The sequence below is a fragment of the Neopsephotus bourkii genome, unplaced genomic scaffold (genome assembly GCF_033783945.1).
Source record: "Neopsephotus bourkii isolate Nb327-2 ecotype Australia unplaced genomic scaffold, CSIRO-AGI_Nbou_v1 NB_1866, whole genome shotgun sequence".
In the NCBI taxonomy this organism is placed as follows: Eukaryota; Metazoa; Chordata; class Aves; order Psittaciformes; family Psittacidae; genus Neopsephotus; species Neopsephotus bourkii.
Genome location: NW_026902339.1, coordinates 3,687 through 26,081, shown reverse-complemented (window position 1 = coordinate 26,081; position 22,395 = coordinate 3,687). Strand labels below are relative to the sequence as shown.

The following is a 22,395-nucleotide window of genomic DNA, read 5'->3' as shown; positions in this document are numbered from 1 at the left end:
ACCTCTGTGTTGCCAGTTGCTCTGCTTCCATTGCTGCAACCACCCCCACAGGGCATTTGCCACTATCCATGAGTCAGTATAGAGATGATAAAGCACTGGCCACTTTTCTTGTTCAGCAATGTCCAGGGCCAGCTGGATGGCTTTCACCTCAGCAAACTGACTCGATTCATCCTCTCCTTCAGCAGTTTCTGCAACTTGTCTTTGAGGATTCCATACAGCTGCTTCCATCTCCGATGTTTTCCCACAATACGGCAGGACCCATCAGTAAACAAGGCATATTGCTTTTCACTTTCTGACAGTTGATTATATGGTGGGGCCTCTTCAGCACGCAGCACCTCCTCCTCTGGTGACATTCTGAAATCTTTGCTCTCTGGCCAGTCCATGATGACTTCTAGAATGCCTGGATGACTGGGATTACCTATTCGAGCTCCCTGTGTAATTAGAGCAGCCCATTTACTCCATGTAGCATCAGCTGCATGATGTGCAGAGGAGACCCTGCCTTTGAACATCCAGCCCAGCACGGGCAACCGGGGAGACAGGAGGAGCTGTGCTTCAGTGCCAATCACTTCCGAAGCAGCTCGAACCCCTTCATAGGCTGCCAGTGCCTCTTTCTCAGTTGGGGTATAGCTTGCCTCAGACCCTTTGTATCCCCGACTCCAAAAGCCAAGGGGTCGACCTTGGATTGGCAATATCAATCGTGGCATACCATTTGGCTGCCTTTGACTCTAATTCATACTGAAGTTCTATCATGTCTGGTACGGCAGCACTCAAGGTGGTGTGACTTCATTCAGGCCACGATAGTCTATTGTTAGTCTCCACTCTCCGTTAGACTTTCGCACTGGCCATATGGGGCTATTAAAGGGCGAGCGGGTCCTGCTCATCACTCCCTGACTCTCCAGTCTACGGATCAGCTGATGGATAGGAATCGGGGAGTCTCGGTGCGATATTGTTGCCGGTGCACTGTTGTGGTTGCAATTGGCACTTGCTCTTCGACTTACAGCAACCCCACAACAGAAGGATCCTCTGAGAGACCAGGCAAGGTGCACAGCTGCTCAATTTCCTCAGTCTCCAAAGCAGCAATATGAAAAGGCCATCGGCACACTTTTGGGTCTTTGAATTCCCCTCTCTTGAGGTAGTCTATGCCGAGGATGCATGGGGGCACTGGACCAGTCATAATAGGGTGCTTTTTCCATTCCCTCCCAGTCATGCTGATTTCAGCCTCCAGTACAGTCAACTCTTGGGATCCTCCTGTCACTCCAGAAATATAGATGAGTTCCACCCTGTCCTGGGTTTAGCAGTAGCAGTCATTTTTTCTCTTTCTTGGTAGCTGGTGCAGTGCTGTGTTTTGACTTTCAGGCTGGGAACAGAGCTGATAAAAAGGATGTTTTGGTTTGGCCAAGGACTTGGTGAGCCTCGTGCTCTGCCAGGGAGGAGGGGAAGCCGGGGGGAAGCAGAGACAGGACACCTGACCCAAACTGACCAAAGAGGTATTCCATACCACAGCACGTCATGCCCAGGATGTAACTGGGGAGTTACCCGGAAGGGGCTAGAGTGGACTGCAGGGTTGGAGGAGGTATCGGTCGGTGCTTGGTCGGGCTTGGGGGAGCGAGATATTGGTTGTCTGCTGATGAGGTGTTGTATTCTCTTCCCTTTTTATCTCCTTTATCATTACTATTATTGGTGGTAGCAGTAGTGATTTGTGTTATACCTTAGTTACTAAACTGTTCTTATCTCAACCCATGGGAGTTGTATTCTTTCTGATTCTCCTCTCCGTCCCTCCAGGAGTATGGGGAGGGCAAGAAGAGGGGGGGAGTGGGTGAACAAGCTGTCTGGTTGGGGTTAAACCACGACAGTTCTTTTTGGAGCCCAAAGTGGGTCTCAAACGGGTTGAGATAGCAACAGATATGACCGGATTAATAGCCACTCATCACAGTGCTGATTTATTGGCTCTCAGAGTTGTTCCTCTTGATCTCACAGCTTCAGAATGTTGTAACTTACTTAGAGCCGGTATTTGCTGTGTTAGTGTTTATCAAGTGTGGGGCTTGGGCTAAGGTTCTTGTCTCACTGTACTTTATGGCAATGACTTGTAATACGGGCGGGCTCCAGCAGCAGGGCGGGACGGACGTGGCCGTGGACTGGTACCTGGCCGTCCGGCTGCTCTTCACCGTCCTGGCCCTCGCCCTCGCCTCCGTCTGCGTGAGGCTCTGGGGAGCCGAGGGGGGGCGGCCCCGGGAGCCGGCGGCTGCTGAAGCGGCCCGGGAGAGCGGCCCCGGGGACCGAGCGGGACCGGGTCCGGAGGCCGGCAGGGAGCGGCTGCCGGTGGAGGAGGTCGGGGCGGTCGAGGAGCGGGAGGAGGCGGCTGCCGAGCAGCGGGAGAAGGCGGCGGAGGAGCCGAGCCCCGGGAGCCGAGCCCCGCGGCCGAGCCCAGCCCCGCGACGGCCGAGAGCATTCCCCGGAAGCCGCCCGCCGAGCCCCAGGAGGATGCAGGAGACCCCGCAGCATTTCCCAGCAAGGCAGAGGAGGAAGAGCTGGACTCAGGAAAAGAGAAGCTGGTGGTGGGAGAGCCGGCAAGCACAGCAGCTACACCAGCCCCAGGGACAAGTACAGCAGCATCGCTTGAGAGTTCTGAAGGTTTTAAATGGCCTTTGGGAATCCTTGGGACCTGCCTGCTGATTGTGATGGGGATCAGCATGTTGGCACACACACAGAGTGTGTTTTACCCACCACCATTTTGTCTGATCTCAAAAGTTAAGCAGAGTTGGGTTTGGGTCTTCTCTGGGGTTGGACGACAATATGAGAGGACCAAGAGGTTTCCCCCAAGGCTGGACAGCCATGAGTGGCAGGGCATGTGGAACAGTATGGGCAAGTATCTAGTCCACTGGGCCCCTCCAGTGCTTTGGAAGCATCAGAGATGGAAGCCAGCTGTATGGAGTCCCCAGCAACAAGCTGCAGAAACTGCTGAAGGGGACAGCAAATTATTTTGAGCCTGGTGGGCCCATGGCACTTCAGGCCATCAGAGCAGAGATGCAACATAGAGATGGACTCATGATCAAGAGGTGGACTTAGCAATGGACACTATTGCCCAGGTTATTCACAAGTGTGAACACTGCACACAGCTTCTCCTGCTCTGAAATACTTGTTACAAGAGATGGAGCCTGACGTCATGGACCATATGGACTCAGCAGCTTTACAGGGACTGGTCCATGCACTAAGATAAGAGTGCACTGAGATAAGAATGATGGTATATTGAAAATGTGGGATCTGAGCATGACGTGAATGGTATGGAATAAAGGGTGTATAATGTCCTGGGTTTAGCAGTAGCAGTCATTTTTCTCTTTCTTGGTAGCTGGTGCAGTTCTTTGTTTTGACTTTTGGGCTGGGAGCAGAGCTGATAAAAATGATGTTTTGGTTTGGCCAAGCACATGGCGAGCCTCATGCTCTGCCAGGGAGGAGGGGAAGCCGGGGGGAAGCAGAGACAGGACACCTGACCCAAACTGACCAAAGAGGTATTCCATACCACAGCACATCATGCCCAGGATGTAACTGGGTAGTTACCCGGAAGGGCTAGGTGGACTGCAGGGTTGGAGGAGGTATTGGACGGTGCTTGGTCGGGCTGGGGGGAGCGAGTTATCGGTCGCCTGGTGATGAGGTGTTGTATTCTCTTCACTTGTTATTTCCTTTATCATTACTATTATTGGTGGTAGCAGTAGTGATCTGTGTTATACCTTAGTTACTAAACTGTTCTTATCTCAACCAGTGGGAGTTGCTTTCTTTTTGATTCTACTCTCCGTCCCTCCAGGAGTAGGGGGAGGGCAAGAAGAGGGGGGGAGTGGGTGAACAAGCTGTCTGGTTGAGGTTAAACCCTTGACAGCTTGATGGCATCAGGGTACACTGTGCACCGGTATCTGCTAGAGACTTATACTTCTGTGGGATTGATGTGCCAGGCCATCTGATCCACACAGTCCAGTAAATCCGATTATCCCCTACCTCCACCTGGCTGGAGGCAGGGCCCCTCTAATAGTCATCACAACGTTGGACACTTAAGTCATGTTGAAAGGGATTATTTTTTAGCTATCACAGGAGCTGTAGTAAAATCAGCTTTTCCACTCCACCTGGGAAACTGTTCACCAGAGGCTGAAGCCGTAGCTCGCATGGGACGATCAGTCTTGGCCTTTGCTCCTCTTTTCAATTCACTCACCCATTCCTCCAAAACTGAAGTAGGTTTTCCATCCCACTTTGTCATGTCTTCTTTGTGATCCCGCACATAAAACCATAGGGTAGACCGTGGCGTATACATCTTGTATCTCCTCTCTCTAACAGTAGGACGCCTTTTGTTAATAGCTGAGATGTGTGTTGGTACACATGAGGAGTTGGATAAGTCAGATATATCGTCCCTCAATTGTTTGAGATCCTGGGACAGTTTTTCCACAGCTGAGATGATGGAAGTGGTGAGATTGTCTTCAAAATCGCGGAGTATATGAGCCATTTCATCCACTGTTAGTGGTACTGTCATTCCAGGTTACTGTTGCCAATGAATGGGCATATGACGATTGTGCATTCCGTGTGAGTTTTCTCCACATGGGTCGTGTACATTCGACTTCATCTGGATCTATGGGTATATCCCCGTTATTCAGCTTGATGTGATAGATCATCTCTATGATGGCTGATTCCCTCAGAGACTGGATGCCTTTGTCTATAGTAGTCCACTTGGCCAAACGACTCATAACATCATCCTTGTATGGAAACCTTTCTTTGACAGCTGCCAAGAGCCTCCTCCAAAGACTGAGTGACTTTTTCTCTCTTGCAATTGTTTTGTCAATTCCCCCTTCTGTAGCAAGTGATCCCAACTGCTTGGCTTCTGTACCTTCTAGTTCATGACCATCGGCCCCATTGTCCCAGCATCGGAGCAACCAGGCGATGATGTGCTCTCCTGGTTGACGGGTAAAATCTTTTCGCATATTCTGTAGCTCGGTTGAGGTCCGAGGTCGAGAAGTCACCTCTTCTTCTTCTTCTTTCGTCATGTGATGATGACACCTGATCAGATTCTAGACCGGGTGGTGAATACATTGTTTCTTCATCTTGCTTCACTCTTCTTGCCTCTAAATACCTGCTAGCAACTGCACATTTCAATTAACCCTTTCTTGGCCAAAATGTTAAAATGCTACCCGTTAAAAACTTTTACATGAACCCAGCAACAAAAAATACACAGAACACCATCTGCCCTCAGCACACACACACACGTATGGGATCCCACAAGCACAGTCCACACAACTACAATATTTGAAGCACAAAATCCAGACAATCATTACTTCCACTACACAGTCCCATGTACAGAACGTGGCACAAGGACCCTGTGGAGACTAACAAGAAAACCAGCTCTGAGAAGCATCATCGCAGTGCGAGGTGGCAGGCTTAACCCTGGCGGGCGTCCCTGCGAAAGCTCTACCTCCATCACATCGCATGAGGCTTGGGCTTTTATACTGACCAAAATGCACACTCATTCCGACACAGGTGGCCAGCCCATGTTGGAAGAAGTGGCCAGCAATATCTATAAAGGTCTCCAAAGGTCTATAGAAACCTGGACATACTTATTTTTACCAACTTCTAGTATATGAGTATCACAGAGACACTGTATTAAATGAGTTGTATATGGTGTAAGAAGTGCACGGTCCGTCACAGTCCCCCCGATACCCCTGATAAGAGCATATGAAAGACCTTCGCACCACTGAAACAGCACACAATGCATCTGTATCCCACGCTGGTCTCGCTTCCCTGGAGGTTCGGGGGGTGGGGTGGGGGGGTTCCTTTTGAATTACATTCAACTCTCTTGTGCCCAAATTTTTCACATCTAATACATCTGTCTGCAAAACCAGTACCACCACACTGAGGGGGGCGGGTTGCCAAACTAATTTTCTTTACAGTACACTGGTTTTTAAAATGTGCCGTCCGTCCACAATTATAACATCTCATACCTTTAGTACCCCTACGATCACCCTAACCTTAATTTAGAAGGGGTTTAACAGCAGCAGCAAAGGCAGTAGCCATGTATCCAGCTTTTTCCTCTGCTGTGCCCCCTTTATACAATATCTGAAGGTGGGGAGTAAGCAACAATTGAGCTATCATACGGTTATCATATGGTGCTAGGATATATGCAGAAAAAATATGTGCGATAATTGCCCGAGTATACGATGATTTTTAACCGGAAGGATGTTACCGGTTGACGCACCTCCTTTACTACCTTTAAATCCAATGCCTCCCACTCCTTTCCCCCCTGTGGAGTGTTAAACACCGGGAATGCCGAGGGACCCATAGCCGAAAACTCCCCCATAACAATTGCATCTTTGATCATAACGTTTAGCAGGGTTATTACCGTAATCCCCTACCCCATGCCCAACACCCCCCTCCCACTCCCCTTTCTTTACCACTGGATTGTAGGAGGGTGGGGCAGAGGGTTCGAAGGTTTCTTTTGTCTCCAATACTTTAATTTCTTCAGCAGCTGTTGCAGTTGACCGTCACTGAGGCTGGTTCGCATCTGCCGACGAGCCAAACTGTCTGAACTGTCTGAGTCTGGATCAGAAAGGGAAGGGTACAAGTCCAGTTCTGCCAGAGACTCTGGGTCTGGTTCCAATTCTGATTCGGGGTCTTCTTCCTCTGGGTCGAAGGTGACCGCGTTTGCACTTTCTACTTGTACTTTAGGACACGATCGCCGTTTCACTTTATCTTCCCCCTTATGCTGAGGAGGCTTCTGCGGTGCCGTGCCAGGTCGTTGTGGAGCATTCCCTTTGTGTGTGGCCACTCTGACCACAGTGAAAATAGCGAGGACCTTTCCCCTTGGGGACAGAATTTTGACCTGGTTTCTACAGTGGTGTCAAATTTGCCAACATTTTATCACCTAAAGATTGAATTGCCTCCACTAACAGTGCCTGATGTCCTACGGGTACGCGAGACATTCGTTCCAGCATTTGTGCCACAGACGCGTCTGCTGGAAGCTGTACTAAAATCTGTCTCGTGGCATCATTACAGTTTTGCAACGCACACTGTCTGAAAAGTGCGCCCCTCATATATTCAGGTAAATTTTAAGCCTTTGAAATTGCATTTGCAATACAGACTCCATCATCATGGCTTGACTTCGCGAACGAAGATTTGGGAAGGGCATTTACCCACGCTTACTACAAGCGCGCTGATGACTAAGAAGGCCAATGTGGGATAGGCAAACCCGGCTACAAAAAGCACAGCAGAAGGTCTCCTTGGGTGGAACAGGTGGGACACGATTCTTCCTGCGTTGTCTTTTCTCCTCGAGACTAGTTCTTTGTGAACTCTCAAAGGAGTCAGCAGCATTATGTATGGTGTGCCTCCAAGTCTCCCGATTGGAGGCCAAGGTGGACCACTGATGGTAGTCAATATGGCCAAGGCTAAGGTATTGTTTCAAGGAGTCCTTGTATCTCTTCTTTGGGGCACCTCTCTTGCGGCTACCAGTGGCAAGTTCACCGTAAAACACGATCTTGGGGAGGCGGTGATCCTTCATTCTAGAGACGTGCCCTGCCCAGCGCAGCTGCAGTTTCAGCAATGTGGCCTCGATGCTGGTGACCCCTGCCTGTTCGAGGACAGTGACATTAGACACATAGTCAGTCCAATGGATGTTTAGAATTGTACGGAGGCAGCGCTGATGAAAGCATTCCAGGAGTCGCAGGTGATGACGGTAGATGACCCATGATTCAGACCCATATAAAAGAGTAGACAATACAATGGCTCTGTAGACACTGATCTTTGTACTTTTCTTCAGGTGTTTATTACACCAGACTCTTTTATGGAGCTTTCCAAAGGCTCTATATGCCTTTGCTATTCTGTTGTCTATCTCTTTGTCGATCGTGGCATCCAAGGAAATGATGCTTCCCAGATAGCTGAACTGCTGAACTGTCTTAAGCTCTGACTCGCCGATGGTAATATGGGGATGGCGATGATCTTCTTGGGGTGCAGGTTGGTAGAGGACTACTGTCTTCTTCAAGCTGACTTCCAGCCCAAAAACCTCAGCCGCCTCCGCAAAGCAAGATGTTAAACGCTGCAGAGCTGCTTCTGTGTGGGCAACAAGGGCGGCATCATCAGCAAAGAGCAGTTCACGGACAAGATGGTTTAGGGTCTTAGTGTGGGCCTTCAGTCGCCTTAGATTGAATAGGCTGCCATCGGTACGATATCGAATATAAATGCCGTCTTGTTTGTCGAGGTCTGCCGTAGCCCTTTGGAGAATCATGCTGAAGAAGATTGTGAATAAGGTCGGTGCAAGAACGCAACCTTGTTTCACACCATTGGTTATTGGGAAAGGCTCAGAGAGTGCATCACCATACCTGACTTGGCCTTGCTGATCCTCATGTAACAGAATAATCATTTTCAGGAACTTGGGGGGACAACCTAATCGTTCTAAGATCAGCCACAAGCCTTTCTTGCTCACAGTGTCAAAAGCTTTGGTGAGGTCAACGAAAGTTACGTATAACCCCTTATTCTGTTCTCTACACTTTTCTTGCAATTGTCTGAGAACAAATACCATGTCTGTGGTACTTCTATTAGCCCTGAAACCACACTGACTTTCAGGTAGAAGTTCTTCTGCGATGGCAGGTACTAGTCTGTTCAATAGTATTCTTGCAAGAATTTTACCAGCAATGGAGAGCAGAGTTATACCACGGTAGTTTGAGCAGTCTGACTTGGCACCTTTTTTCTTATACAGAGTGACGATGATTGCGTCACGAAAGTCTGACGGTATTTTGCCTTGTTCCCAACAGCACACAACTAGCTCATGAAATTTAGCATGGAGTGCTTGGCCTCCATGCTTCCATATTTCAGGTGGGACTCCGTCAACCCCAGCTGCCTTGCCAGTTTTCACCTGCTGTATGGCCTTAAGAGTCTCTCCCATGGTAGGGGCTAAATCCAATTCGTTTTTCACCGGATGTTGCAGAATGTGCTGGATTCCTTCGCCTTGGACTACACGATTTGCACTAAAGAGGGTTTGAAAATGTTCAGACCAACGATTCAGGATGGAGATTTTATCTGTAAGAAGCGTTTGGCCATCTGCACCAAGTAAGGGGCTTTGAACCTGGAATGTGGGTCCATACACTGCCTTCAGAGCCTCATAGAATCCTCTGTGGTCACCCAAATCTGCACATAGTTGAGTCTTTTCTGCTAGGTTGAGCCACCACTTGTTCTGGATGTCTCTAAGTTTCTGTTGGAGTTTGCTACATGCAAGACGAAAGGCTGCTTTTCTTGCATGGCAGAGTGGCTGAGCGAGGTGTGCTTGATGAGCAGATCTCTTTTTTGTCAGCAATTCCTGGACCTCCTGGTTGCTATCGTCAAACCAGTCTTTGTTTTTCTTTGAGGAGAACCCAATGGATTCTACGGAGGACTGGAGGATGCTGTTTTTGATATGTTGCCAAAGCACTTCAGGAGAAGAATCTGTAAGTTGGTCTTCAAGCCTAGTTTGAAGGTTAGCCTGAAAGCTGTCCCTCACTGCAGCTATTTGAAGATTATCAACATTGAGCCTCCTCCTTGGAATGCCGCCCCTCTTAGGTTTGGGCTTGAAGTGGAAATTAAGTTTGCAACGCACAAGGCGGTGGTCTGTTTGGCATTCTGCACTAGGCATCACTCTGGTCTGGCAGACATCATGAATATTTCTCTGGCGCACTAAAACATAATCAATAAGGTGCCAATGTTTAGATCGTGGATGCATCCAGGTTGTCTTCCAGCTGTCTTTCTGCTGGAAGATAGTGTTGGTGATGGTAAGCTGTTGCTCTGCACAGAACTCTAGTTCTAAGTCTAAGTTACGGTCTAAGTTCTAAGTCTAGTTACGGTCTAAGAATGTGTCAAATGGCTCATTTTTGCCCTGCATTATTTTCATATAAGCTGGATCTGCATTCGCCTCCTTAATTTGTAACAACGTTTTCATAGCTGTTTGCATTGATTCTTTAAGCAGATTTGGTCCCATACCAGCCTGCGCCTCCTTACTAGCCCACGCACCTATCCCCATAAGGTGTTCTATAGTCACCCCCACAAAAGGGTCTCTAGGATCTCTTTGTACATTACATACCTCCTGACATTGTTCCTGCCAGTACATCTGCCACAACAATATCTGTGAGGGAGTCAATATTAATTTGATAATGCTCTTAATGTCTTCAATGAGCAACAAACCTGAGCCCCAGATATAGTTTAACATTTGTTTTGCGGGCTTGGACTGTAAGCCAGATTCTGCCACGGTTTGCCAAAGTTGAGTCAAAATTTCCCAATTTAAGGGCGTTATAGTTACATCAATATTGCCTTGTGCATCAGGTGTATATATTACAGGAAAGGCACTCGAATCGTGGAGATCTCTAGCTCCTTCACAATCCTCATTTTGAATAGCTTCTCTATAAATGGCCTTCCAATTTACTGTTTCACGTTGTGAGATCTTATTTTGCCCACAATCACTGCATCGGGCCGCGGCATCTTTTAAGGTTTGCTCATCTGAGGGATCCGAGCCAGAAGGTCCGGAATCCAGAGGAGCAGAAGGCTTCATCAGTACAGAATCAGCCAAACAGGGGGCTTGGGGTAACTGAAAAGTAGCCACAGAAGGTGGCATCGGGATTTCCCCACTTCCAAGTGCTATCGCTCCAGGAGGAGGTGATGGCTCGGGTACAGACACATTATTTAATTTTTCTTTCGCGACAGCGGCGATACGCTGTTCCGCGGCATATTTCTGCACGTATCGCATAACACATTTCCAATTCTTTGCCAATTTGTGTGCCTGCTTATTATCATCTATGACCTGTTCCCAGAGGATATCACCAAATCTTTTCCACTCAGCTAGTTCAAACACTTTATCTGAATCTTGAAAGCACCCCACACCCTTGCTGTAATCAAGGAGGGTGGTAAGCTCTTTCCCTAAATCCATTTCTTTCCCTATACTTCGCTTCTCTAAGAAGCATTTAAATAAATCATAGCCTGCCTGTCTTTCCACATCCATTTTTATATTCCTCCCAGCTTCTTATTTTCTTACACAGCTTTATAGAGCTCTAGCGCTTTTATATTTATACTTGCAGTGCTTTTATATTTACACAATTTTACTGAGCACTTTACATCCTTACAGTGCTTTTTTACATTTACACAGTTTTACAGAGCTCTTTATATTTTCACAGCGCTGTTTAGATAGCTAGCTTTTTATATTTTTCATGAGTTACACAGCTTTGGCGCCAATGCAGCTTACCCCACAGACAGCCAAATTAGCGGGTGGCGAAGGCAGAGGCTCCTCTACTGGTGAACCGGCTCCTCTCCTCCAGGTCCTCGAGGCAACTCGGTACTCTTGTCCAGCAAGATCGGTGCCTTTGACCCTCCGGATGCTGCTTATCCAGTGCTTCCCCGCTCCGCTCGTGTCGACCCCAGCCTCTACGGGTACCTGGGTTTCGTCATTTCTCCTGGGTCTAAGTCCCTTGTTCGGGCGCCAATTTGTCGGAGACTCTATGTCGTTGCGATGTGGAGGGAACACAGCACAACCAGTATGATTGATAGAAGTGATCCATTTATTCTGCTTAAGCCTGGGGTTTATATAGAGCTAGGCTTTTATTCACACATATTCTTGGGAAACTTCTGTGGTTTTATTATTTACAGGCACATCCCGTTTTCTAACCTCCTCATTCCTCCCTTCAGGATACTCGTTAACTACAAGGTCAGTTTACCCCCCTTCACAGCTGGTGTTTTTTACGGAGCTGGGTTTCTCACTGACTTTTACAAAACTGGTCCCTGGTCAAGTTCAGCCATGGGAACGTAACCCTTGCCTGCCAACCACGCTTCCACAAAGGGGTATCTGGGAACTGCAGGTGTCCAGGATGGGCTACAGTTAAACTAACTGATAAGTAGGAGGATAGGAGGATTATTATGTCTCTGGTGCTAACGAACCAATTAAACTGGTATAAGCATCTACTGCGCGTGCTTCAAAGGCTGCCAGAAGTGATGAAGATTGTTGGAAGAAGTAAACGACCCTCAGAGACCACCACCACAATTCTGTACACATGCAGGGAACTCTCTGGAAAATGATGTAATCCATATGTAGCCTCATGAATATGTATGTATGCCCAGGGACTATATAAGGATGGCTTGTATAGCAATACGGGGACACACGTTAGGAGGAGCTATCCCCCGTGTCTCCTGGTGCCGCAATAAAGAATACCTGCTTGTCAGCTTGAAAACTTTGTTGGCAAGTTTGTTCCTGGAGTTTTCTCTTGAATCACTCCTCCAAAGGCATGCGCACCTCACCGTTCTTCTTCATATTTATCCTCTAAACTATTTCATATTTATGAGGTTATGCAACACGCCTATACATATGCATGACCTATCTCCGCTTCATATTATAACGAGGTAAATGTTCCTTCCTTGCGTCGTGTCTCCTGGTGGTCATGGGTGAGGGTCTCAAGATGAAGTAAACGAGTCTTCCCTGAACTTTTCATCTCTTGTCATGGCACATGTTCCCTGGTGATTTAGTCACTGTCCAAACCGCAAAGCTGATTTCAGTTGGTTTAGGGGTCCAGAGAACAGGAGTTACTTCCTCTTATCTATAGCCTGGTCCTCCAACCCTATTCGGGCAAGCACGATAAGTGTTGAGCAAGCATTTGTTGAGTAAGCACGAGTAATCAGTAACATTAAGAAAGTGGCTTAACCCTAACCGCCCTGTACATTGGTTAACCCTTCACATCACCTGGATGATGAGAGGATGTTCTGCAAGGTGTCCTCTCCCCTGCTCCAGCATAGACCAGCCAACACAAACCCTTGAGTAATACCTTGTTCGTCTCAAAGCTGGTAGGAATAATTTCCTTCGGTTTTCTACATTTGGCATGCTACTTGTGATAAACACATAAATGTATTGGCCTTCGCAAATCATAGTTGTTGCTATGTGGATATAATTGTATGAGTTCCCAAAGCTTGCTAAAGACACAAGATTAGACAACAAGTTGAAAATGGCAAGAACTTTTGAGCAAAATGGAGTCACATAGCAAAAGAATTTGTAAAGGTAAAAGAAATGGGGGGGGGGGCTTAATATGAGGAAAGATAGTGCCTGGAAAACATAGGGTTAAAGTATCTTTAGCTTAACTTGGGTTGAAGATAAAGAGCAATGTTTGTGTTGTAAGTCTGTGGTGAGATAACAGAATTTAGTGTCCCCACTAAACATGAGTGAATTACTTCACACTATCCTTCTACTTATCAGTTAGTTTAGAGACAGTGCCTCCCAAACATCTGCCAGCTTTGGATACTTCTTGTCTGCTTGTCCAGTTTTGCTTGCAATAAATGTTGCGGGAAGGTCACACTGGTCTAAATCTTTGCCAGCTATCAGAGAAAATACAGATATGGCTGGTTTCAGCTACTTTTGTGATTACTGGGGCATCCAACTGTGCCAAAGGTGAGGAAGACTGCTTACTTCATCTTGAAGACCCCTGCCTGCATGAGGAAGACTGATTACTTCATCCTCAAGACCACTGCCCACAATTACCGGAGAGCAGTGTGCAGATGCCAAGAGGAGGAGACTTATGATAATAAATTCCTGGAGCTAGTTATAATATTCCTTGCCTATACGTGGGAATTATGAATATGTATATGGCTAATGCAATAGTGAAAGTATATAAACCTGCAACAAATGCTAATCAGTGTGCCTCTGGCTACAGTCACATGCCCAGCGCTGTTGCTTTATTGACTTTGTCCCTCAATAAAAGCCTTTTATCTCAATTAGAGGAGTGAGCTCATATTTCACATAGTGTTTATATGTTTTAATTCCAAATCTATTTGTTTCTTCACAAGTTCATCCTTTGAATTCACTTTTAATCGGCAGATGAATTTTCAAATGTTCTTTGATATATTTATTTATTTATTTATTTATTTTTAAGTTAGGCTGTGTTCCGGGCTACCTGAATAAATCCTTTGCCAAGAGAATTCACTTCTGTGGAGCTGTGAGCAATGACCAGGGTGATGGTACACTGGGACGTTTGTGCGAATAGTGCAGGGCCCTCGGTGGCTCCCAGGGTGCAGCCAGCGTGGCTATGCTGCTTGGCGGCATGCCACCGCTCCCAGGCCCAGCCTGCTGCAGGATACGGTGCGTGGTTGTCCTCGACCCCCTCCGTCTCTCCTAACCTGGAGATAGTAGCAGAGCCCTGCTGGGGCGCGGGCCCTTTAAGACGGCGCCATCTTTTCTACGGGCGTTGTAAAACTGCCGCCAGGCGCTTGTACTGTGGTCCTTATTGCGCTGTTTTCGTGCTACTGCTCATTGGTTGTCGCTGCTGCACTTCTGTGCGCCGCGCCTCCGGTTCCTTTTCTGGTCGGCCATTTGCCGTGGAGGCAGGTGAGTTGGCATTTTGCTGTGTTTTTGCGATTTATCTGCTGTCATCCGTTCTTTGGGGGTCGTGCTTCTGATCGGATTATGCTTCGGAGATGCTAGAAGCCTTGTTCGGGGCACGGAGAGTTGCGCCTAGGCCCGGAGTGGGCGCTGACTGGAGCCGGCCCTGGGCCGAGATGTAGGAAGGCTCGGGGCTCTCTGGGCAGTACGAGATGGGCTCTTATCCAATTCTTTGGGGAGGCCCTTAGTCCCGGTAACCCAGTGTCTGCCTTTAGCCGTGCTCGTGTCCGCAGGCCCCAGAAGTGATTCAGAGAAATCTCCAGGAGCTCTCCAACAAAGTTGACAAGCTGGTGTTCTTTATTGTGGCACCAGGTGACACGGGGGATAGCTCCTAGCATGTCCTCGTATTGCTACGCAAGCTGTCACTGAGCGTACATATTCATTGCGTACATACATGCATATTCATGAGGCTACTTATGTATTACATCATTTTCCAGAAAGCTTCCCTGCATGAGTACTAAAATGTGGTGGTCTTTGAGTGTCGTTTACTTCTTCAACAATTTTTATCGCTTCTGGCAGCTTTTGAAGCACGTGCAGTAGATATTTATACCAGCTTAATTGGTTTAGTAACACTGCAGACATAGCAATCATCCTGTCCTCCTACTTACCGGTTAGTTTAGTTACAGCCCATCCTGGACACCTGCTAATCCCAGGTACTCCCCATCCACATGTCCTGTTTTTCTTACACTTATTTTTGTACTAAGGTCATAAGGACCTAAAACTACGCCAACCCAAATGATTTATCTTATACAAGAATTCTCATTATGTTCTTTAGCTGCACTCTACCATTTTTTTCTTTTGTGAAGCATGCACCTCAGTTATGTTTCCATTGCTAGTGTTACAAAGCCATCAAATTTAACATGATTTAAAAGTGATTCTACTTATTTACAAAAGTTTATATTTCATTTTGTGTATCCTTGTCTCAGAAGCCATGGCGCCCAGCCATAATGGCATGATCCTGAAGCCCCACTTTCATAAGGACTGGCAGCAGCAAGCAGCCACATGGTTCAACCAACCTTCCCGAAAGATCCGTAGGTGAGTGACTGCAACCCAGCTTCCCTGGGGTGCTTCTGGGCATGCTTAGCACCTATAACTGGGGAATGTTGTCTCTTGTTTTGTATCGGGCTGCTTAGGGAGCTGAAGTGCTGTGTGATTATTTTCAGCTGTTGCTCTCATGTTACTTGTTAGAGGTTTGGGGTTGTAGCAGGGTTCTCATTTGGTGTGGAGTCTTGGTCAGGGTCAGGCCATTCCAGCTGCAGTCAAGTGATAAGAAATCTCCAGAATTGCTGTACCACATTGATGATTCCCTGTAACCTTTTATATCTGATGACTGCAGCTACTCTACAGAAGCATCCATTAGGCTGCCAGGCCAGTTATGTGTTTGTATCTGTGAGATCCTTGTATGGCAGGAGCCTCCCTGCAAAGGGTGGTCGGCTGGCAGCGTAGGAGTGGCACCAGAGGAGGCCATAAAGATACTCTGGGGGCTGGAGCAGCTTTCCTATGAAGGCAGGTTGAGAGAGCTGGGGTTTTTCAGCCCAGAGAAGGCTTTGGGGAGACCTTAGAGGAGCTTTCAGTGCCTTAAGGGGTTGTCAGGAAAGCTGGAGAGGGACTTTTTACAAGGGACAGGATAAGGGGTGACAGCTTTAAACTAACCGGAGTTTGAGATGAGATCTTAGGAAATTCTTCCCTGTGAGGGTGCTGAGGCACTGGCAGTTGCCCAAAGAACCTGTGGGTGCCCCATCCCTGGCAGTGTTTGAGGCCATGTTGGACAGGGCTTAGAGCAACCTGGTCTAGTGGAAGGTGTCCCTGCCCATGGCAGCAGGTTGGAACTAGATGAGCTTTAAGGTTCCTTCCAACCCAAGCCATTCTATGATATCATGATTTGTGTTCCTCACTGCTGTTCCATTTGACATTCCAGGAGAAAGGCCCGCCAGGTGAAGGCTCGCTGCATCACTCCCTGTCCTGTGGCTGGGTCTGTCTGGCCTATAGTGAGGTGCCCTACTATAAAGTACCATAAAAAAGTCCGTGCTGGCAGAGGCTTCAGCTTGGATGAACTTAAAGTAAGTATGGTGTGTTGATTCCAACCCAATCAAATTTACTGAGTCAGAGCTTGGTTGTCTTGTCCTGTTTTTCTGTATATAGACCATGTGCCGAGCTGTCAGTATCTGGTGGCACTGGCTCAGCCATGGGAGACCTGGGGGGTTGCTGCTCTACAGTGGTATAGAAAACACTGGTCTTCCTTTTTCTTTAACCAGGGAGTGGGGATGCAGTGTATATCAGAGTGAAAGGTGGCTTTGAATAAAAATAACCTTTTGTCTGGTCAGTCTGTTACTTAAAATTCTGTTAAAATTGGGTTCTGGAAGAGCTTTTGAGTCTCCTAAACTTCGTTGGGGGAGTGGAAGACTAAGAGCCTATTCATTAAATTCTTTGGTTATTTTGAAACACATTTCTACTAATCCTGGAAACTTAGCCAATGTGAACCTGTTCACATTGTGGACTGAGTAAAGCACATTTAGTTTATTTCCAGGAGAAGCAGGAGATGTTGCCAGCACAGGGACCTGCTCCACGTAGCCTCACAGGGGACTTGAGACCATTTCTCATGCAATAGCTATGAGTTGGTTTAGGAATGCTTTAAAGCCTGTGGAAGTGTTTCGTGCCCTCCATTGCTTCAGGAAACTTTCTTATGACCTTCCCAGGTGCACTGAACCAATGAGCTGATAAAAGCAGGATTGTGAGGGCCTGTGGAACCCTCACCTGTGTATCTTCTCACAGTGGGCAGGAATAATCAGGGCTCGCTGGCAGCCAGCAGTTGTCTCTTGAGCATTGCTTAGCATCTAATTAAAACATTTATAACAGTGAAGTTAGTGTACTGAAGCAGTGAAATTGTTTTTCTGGATGCCAAATGCTTCATTATTTAAGTTTTCTTTAATTTTTGGATAATAGTGGAATATAAAATGGTATGCAGATGTTTGTCTTTAAACAGAACATGAGGTTATTCCTTAAGATGATTACAAAAAATACCCTTTTAATGGTGATTCCTGTATTAGGTGAACCAGAGCTATCCGTGCAATGACTTCATAAATTTGTTGTGTGTATCAGTGTTTAAATGTTCCTCTCATGATTACTTGGGGATTGCACTTAGCTCTCCTGATGAAATCCTTCTGCAAAAATCACTGTAAAGTTAGTGGAATGTCCTCATCACTAAACTACAGACACACAGGTGCCTGTTGTCTGTGGCATGCATGACCCTTGTGCTACCACCAGGCTGCTCAGTCAGCTGCAGAGCTTTTCTCCAAGGTCTGCAGCTGTGATGGCTTTGCTTGAACCCATCCCTGGCTGATGACTGAAGCAGCTCCTGGCGGTAGTGCAGTGTCACTGGGGCTTGTTAGATGCTGACACCAAGCACTCTCTTCAGCTTGCTGGCCTCAACAAGAAGTTTGCCCGGACTATTGGAATCTCTGTGGATCCCCGGCGATGTAACAAGTCTACAGAGTCCCTGCAAGCCAATGTGCAGAGGCTGAAGGAGTACCACTCCAAGCTTATCCTCTTCCCAAGGAAGCCAGCTATGCCGAAGAAGGGAGACTGCTCAGTAAGTACTTGGCTGCTACAAACGTTTAGAATCCTAGAATAGTTTGGGTTGGAAAGGACCTTCAAAGGTCATCTAGTTCACAGTTTCACAGGGCTTGTTTCTGGCTGTCAGTCTGTCTGTCCCAGTGCTGCGTAGTCAGGCAATGCTGTTGAATTAGGGACTGCTGAGGTGGTGAAGGAGTGCAGCCTGGATGTGGGGCTGGACTCCTCAGGTTGTCTGTTGGGAGCTTTGGTCATTGCCCAACCAGTTGAATTTCAGATTACAATGCTAAATAGTCAGAATAACTGAAAAGTTCATGTGGAGTTTTTTCTGCTGTGGAGAGGGAGAAGGCGGTGAGGACATGCTCTTCAGTGGAGTAGTTCAGCAAAAGCTATGTGCAAGGCAGCCTTGAGAAGGTTTTTGCTGTTTACACACAAAAATGCTTTTCATTAAAATTCCACTGAGACACAGGGTATAGTTGGCGTCCTTTGGCTTTGCCCATGGTAGATATGTGCTTCCTGTGGGACACAGTGATATGCTTGGGCTGTCCTTGATCTTCCAGAGAGTGTCACTTTTGAGCCACTCACCTGCAGTGGAGCCCACTGCACTTGGGAGGCTTTTCGGAACAGGGGAGGAAGGGTCTGGACCTCCTCTGCCAGTAGGTAGCTACTGAAATACAGTTTCAAATTTCTTTACTTTATCTTAAAAAAAAAAACAAAACTTTTGTCTTGCGCCATACTCTTACAAGAAGTTGGAGTTAGCCTTAGAAGGAATTGCTGAGGAACATGCCGAGTATCAAACTAAAAACAACACAGTAGATGTCAGTATTTTACCAGCTGGCAGAACTCCTGGAAGGCTGCTGCTCCTCTAGGCAGATCTGGGCTAATGGATAGCCAGGCAGAGTGTGGGTTGTTGATGCAGCATGACTGTGACAAATGCTCCTGAAATGCTGAATTCCTTACAAGTAGGTGTTAAATCTCCAGTCAGAGTTGTGTTGAGCTGGGTGCTGGCATTCAAGGCATGCTTCTAACCCAGCTACCAGTCTGAGAAGTTTTAAATGCTGCTTTTTTCCACGATGGGTTTTGTCCTCTTGTTCTGCAGGCTGAGAAACTCAAAATGGCAACTCAGCTGATTGGACAGGTTATGCCGATCAAGACTGTAAGTGTGACTAAATCACATTTCCTGTGTGATAATTGAAACTTGAGCTTTGTGGAGAGGATTCTCCTGCTGTTCTGCAGCTCAGGGTTGTTGTCTCCAAGCACTTTCCATTCTGGATCAAAGAAAAGCAGGAATAGGTCAAGCTCATCCTTGTCTTTTGCCAGGAGTACCTTGATCTGTTCGGTTCCTCAGTGCTGCAAAGCAGACTGCAAAGAGCTAATTACTTGAGCTCTACTAAATGTTTTGACTGAGGAAGTCCTTAAATCAAGAGCTATGATTGTGGTTCTGGAGGAGAGCTCCAGTGTGTCAGGGTTCAGGTCCAGACATGCTGGTTGGGAATAATCATACATGTAGTCACTGTTTGTCTCAAACTCCTCGATGCTTCCAAAAGGTGCTGTTGATAATTGCTAGTGTGTCACAAACCTGACTTGGATCCCATGCTGGGCTTGTTTGGTGGGGTTTTTTAATATTTTTTTTTCCCCCTGGTATGTTCTGGCCTTGTGCTGATGTGGACAAATTGGGAAATGGGTTGAAATGAGGTGCCTGGCTGAGCAATGTTGAGGTCAGGGCCTGTAGATGGCACAAGTTCTCTGTTCTGCACAGCACCATGGAGTGAGCAGTGGAAATGGAGCAAGACTGTGTTAAGCTTTGGACACGGTCCCTGGGAGGCTCTGTGTGCAGTCTGTTCTCTCTCCCACCAGGTTTTCAAGCGGGAGAAGGCTCGTGTTATCTCGGAAGATGAAAAGAACTTCAGGGCCTTCGTCAGCCTGTGTGTGGTTCGGGCTGACGCCCGACTTTTTGGGATCCGTACAAAACGTGCCAAAGTAGCAGCAGAGCATGATTCGGAGAAGAAATGAGCCATTCTCCCTAGAACTGTCAATAAAAAAATGTGGAAACATGAGAGTGCAGTCATTTTAAGGCAAATGTATGGAACTGAGCTGCCCTACTCTGGGGGGTGGGGTGTGTGCAGGTGTGGATTGTGGTGATGACTGTACTTCCCTGGAAGCAAGTGGAAGCAACACCTGCCTTATGCCAGTGTCCTGTGGTGAGGGCTCTGCTTTGTCTTCAGAGTTGCAGCCTGTGTTGCCTCCCACCCCTCACTGTGTCTGGCCCTGTCAAGCACTGCTGAGCTGCCAGTGAGGGAGGGACTGTGTGGGGAGCTGTCCTCCCTGATGAGCTGTCTGCTTCCCATTAAATCAGTTGAGATTTTATGATTGTCACAGCTCTGCATCTGGCTGTGTGTGAGGCAGAACAGTTGGCAGGTGTCACCCCTGGGGGCTTGGCTTGCTTCTAGCAGCTGCTTGCCCCATAAGCCTTGCCCTGGGTCTCATGATGTTTGTGGGGGTAGAGACCCTAGCCTCTCTTCAACCCCTGTTGTTCCTCATATGGATCTTTAAGCCAGACTGATCTGTGGCACCAAAGAGGAGCCCTGCCCTGCCATAGAGCGGGGTCTGGGGGCTCTGGCCTGTCCTCATGGCTATTGGGGTGTCCTGGGTTTAGCAGTGGCAGTTGTTTTTCTCTTTCTTGGTAGCTGGTGCAGTCCTGTGTTTTGACTTTCGGGCTGGGAACAGAGCTGATAAAAATGATGTTTTGGTTTGGCCAAGGACTTTGTGGGCCTCATGCTCTACCAGGGAGGAGGGAAGCTGGGAGGAAGCAGAGACAGGACACCTGACCCAAACTGACCAAGGAGGTATTCCATACCACAGCATGTCATGCCCAGGATGTAACTGGGAGTTACCCGGAAGGGCTTTGTGGACTGCAGGGTTGGAGGAGGTATGAGTTGGTGCTTGGTCGGGCTGGGGGGGGGCGAGTTATCAGTCGCCTGGTGATGGGGTGTTATATTCTTTTCCCTTGTTATTTCCTTTATCATTATTATTATTGGTGGTAGCAGTAGTGATTTGTGTTATACCTTAGTTACTAAGCTGTTCTTATCTCAACCCGTGGGAGTTGCATTCTTTCTGATTCTCCTCTCCGTCCCTCCAGGAGTAGGGGGAGGGCAAGAAGAGGGGGGGAGTGGGTGAACAAGCTGTCTGGATGGGTTAAACCACGACATGGGGGAAGGGGGTGTCCTGGGCTCTGCCTCTGTGGGGTGGAGGTAGAAGTGATATAAGGAAAACAAGTGCCTGAAAAACATAGGGTTAAAATACTTTTAACTTGGACAGAGAGCAATGTTTGTGTTGTAAGCCTGTGGTGTGATAACAGAATTTAGTAGTCTTACTAACAAGAGTAAATTGTTTCCATCCTTCTAATGAGTGAAATATTTCTTACCACTCTTCTAATTATCACTCAGTTTGGAGACACTGACTCCCAAACATCTGCTAGCTTACAGTACTCCTTGTCTGCCCATCCTGTTCTGCTTGCAATAAATTTTGTATGAAGGTCATGCTGTTTTAAATCTTTGCCAGCTATCAGAAACTTGCAGATATGGTTGGTTTCAGCTAATTTGTGATTACTGGGGCATCTGACTGTGCCAAAGGTGAAAAGTGCACCGTGAGGAAGACTGCTTACTTCATCTTGAAGCCCCCTGCCCACAACCATCAGAGGGCAGTGCACAAGTGCCAAAAGGGAGGAGACTTATGATAATGAGTACCTAAACTAATTGTAATATCCCCCCGAACTCTCGGGAACCTAATGAATATGCATGTTTGTGTGTAATAAATATCTGCTTGCTTAACCCCCTGGAGTGCAGGTTAGGAGGAGTGATTCCCCTTGCACCCAGTGCCGTAATAAATATACCTGCTTTATAACTCTCTTTGAGTTGTGGAGTCTGATTTCGTGCTTCAGTGGGTCTTTGCAACCAGGATGGGCCCCTGGCACCCCACAGGGAGCAGCTGGGGAGGGTAAAGGGCTGTGAGGTGCTAGAAGTAAGGGAAGTACTATGGGGGTCTTGTCTGGACTGGGAGCACCTGCCCTGGCACAGCCAGCAGTGCTGGGAACCCTGGGGACCCCACTGAGTCTCGGTGCCTGCCGGTGGTCTCTGCTCAGATTCTGGCAGTGAGACAAGGAGGCACAAAATCACAAAATGAAATATAAACCTTTGTAAATAAGTAGAATCAGTTTTAAGACAGTTAACGGATCTTGTCATCTCCCTCTTAAGGCTTCGCTCCAGAACTGCAGCTTGAGTCAATTGTATGGAGGTGGCAGCGGCAGCTGCTCCGGTTGGCACACTGACCCCAGCCCTGTTCAGAGTCCAGGCCACCAGCACCCAGGTGAGGGGGTTCAGTCGGGCATGGTGGGAGCCGATGCTCCCTCCACTGGGGGATGTCAAAGTGTG

General features: G+C 47.6%; 1 protein-coding gene, 1 long non-coding RNA gene and 1 other non-coding gene across 4 annotated transcripts in view; all 3 read left to right on the top strand.

Moving 5' to 3' along the window:
* Positions 1 to 21,873, top strand: part of LOC133207333 (uncharacterized) — a 136,613-nt gene extending 114,740 nt beyond the window's left edge. Inside the window, exons 2-3 of the long non-coding RNA XR_009724018.1 lie at positions 13,310 to 13,408; positions 21,598 to 21,873. This is a non-coding gene — a long non-coding RNA (uncharacterized LOC133207333). The remainder of the gene's footprint in view (positions 1 to 13,309; positions 13,409 to 21,597) is intronic.
* LOC133207329 (large ribosomal subunit protein eL13-like) lies at positions 14,798 to 20,017 on the top strand. 2 transcript variants are annotated; one of them, XM_061344128.1, is made up of 5 exons: positions 14,798 to 15,430; positions 16,314 to 16,455; positions 17,811 to 17,984; positions 19,065 to 19,121; positions 19,823 to 20,017. In XM_061344128.1, exons 1-5 carry the CDS (start codon positions 15,327 to 15,329, stop codon positions 19,976 to 19,978), a joined length of 633 nt encoding a protein of 210 aa, XP_061200112.1. In that variant the 5' UTR covers positions 14,798 to 15,326; the 3' UTR covers positions 19,979 to 20,017. The 2 variants fall into 2 exon arrangements, 1 of the variants encoding a protein (XP_061200112.1); XR_009724014.1 differs by lacking the exons at positions 14,798 to 15,430; positions 16,314 to 16,455 and having other exon boundaries at positions 16,470 to 17,984; positions 19,725 to 20,017.
* On the top strand, positions 15,660 to 15,740 carry LOC133207334 (small nucleolar RNA MBII-202). The gene has a single exon (XR_009724019.1). It is a non-coding gene; the product is annotated as a small nucleolar RNA MBII-202 (small nucleolar RNA).
* Positions 21,874 to 22,395: the final 522 nt, after the last annotated feature.

Coding starts and splice junctions, on each gene's coding strand:
- LOC133207329 (XM_061344128.1), top strand. CDS start 15,327: ATGGCGCCCAGCCATAATGGCATGATCCTGAAGCCCCACTTTCATAAG. Junction 15,431..16,313: donor CCTTCCCGAAAGATCCGTAG/GTGAGTGACTGC, acceptor TTGACATTCCAG/GAGAAAGGCCCGCCAGGTGA. Junction 19,122..19,822: donor AGGTTATGCCGATCAAGACT/GTAAGTGTGACT, acceptor CTCTCCCACCAG/GTTTTCAAGCGGGAGAAGGC.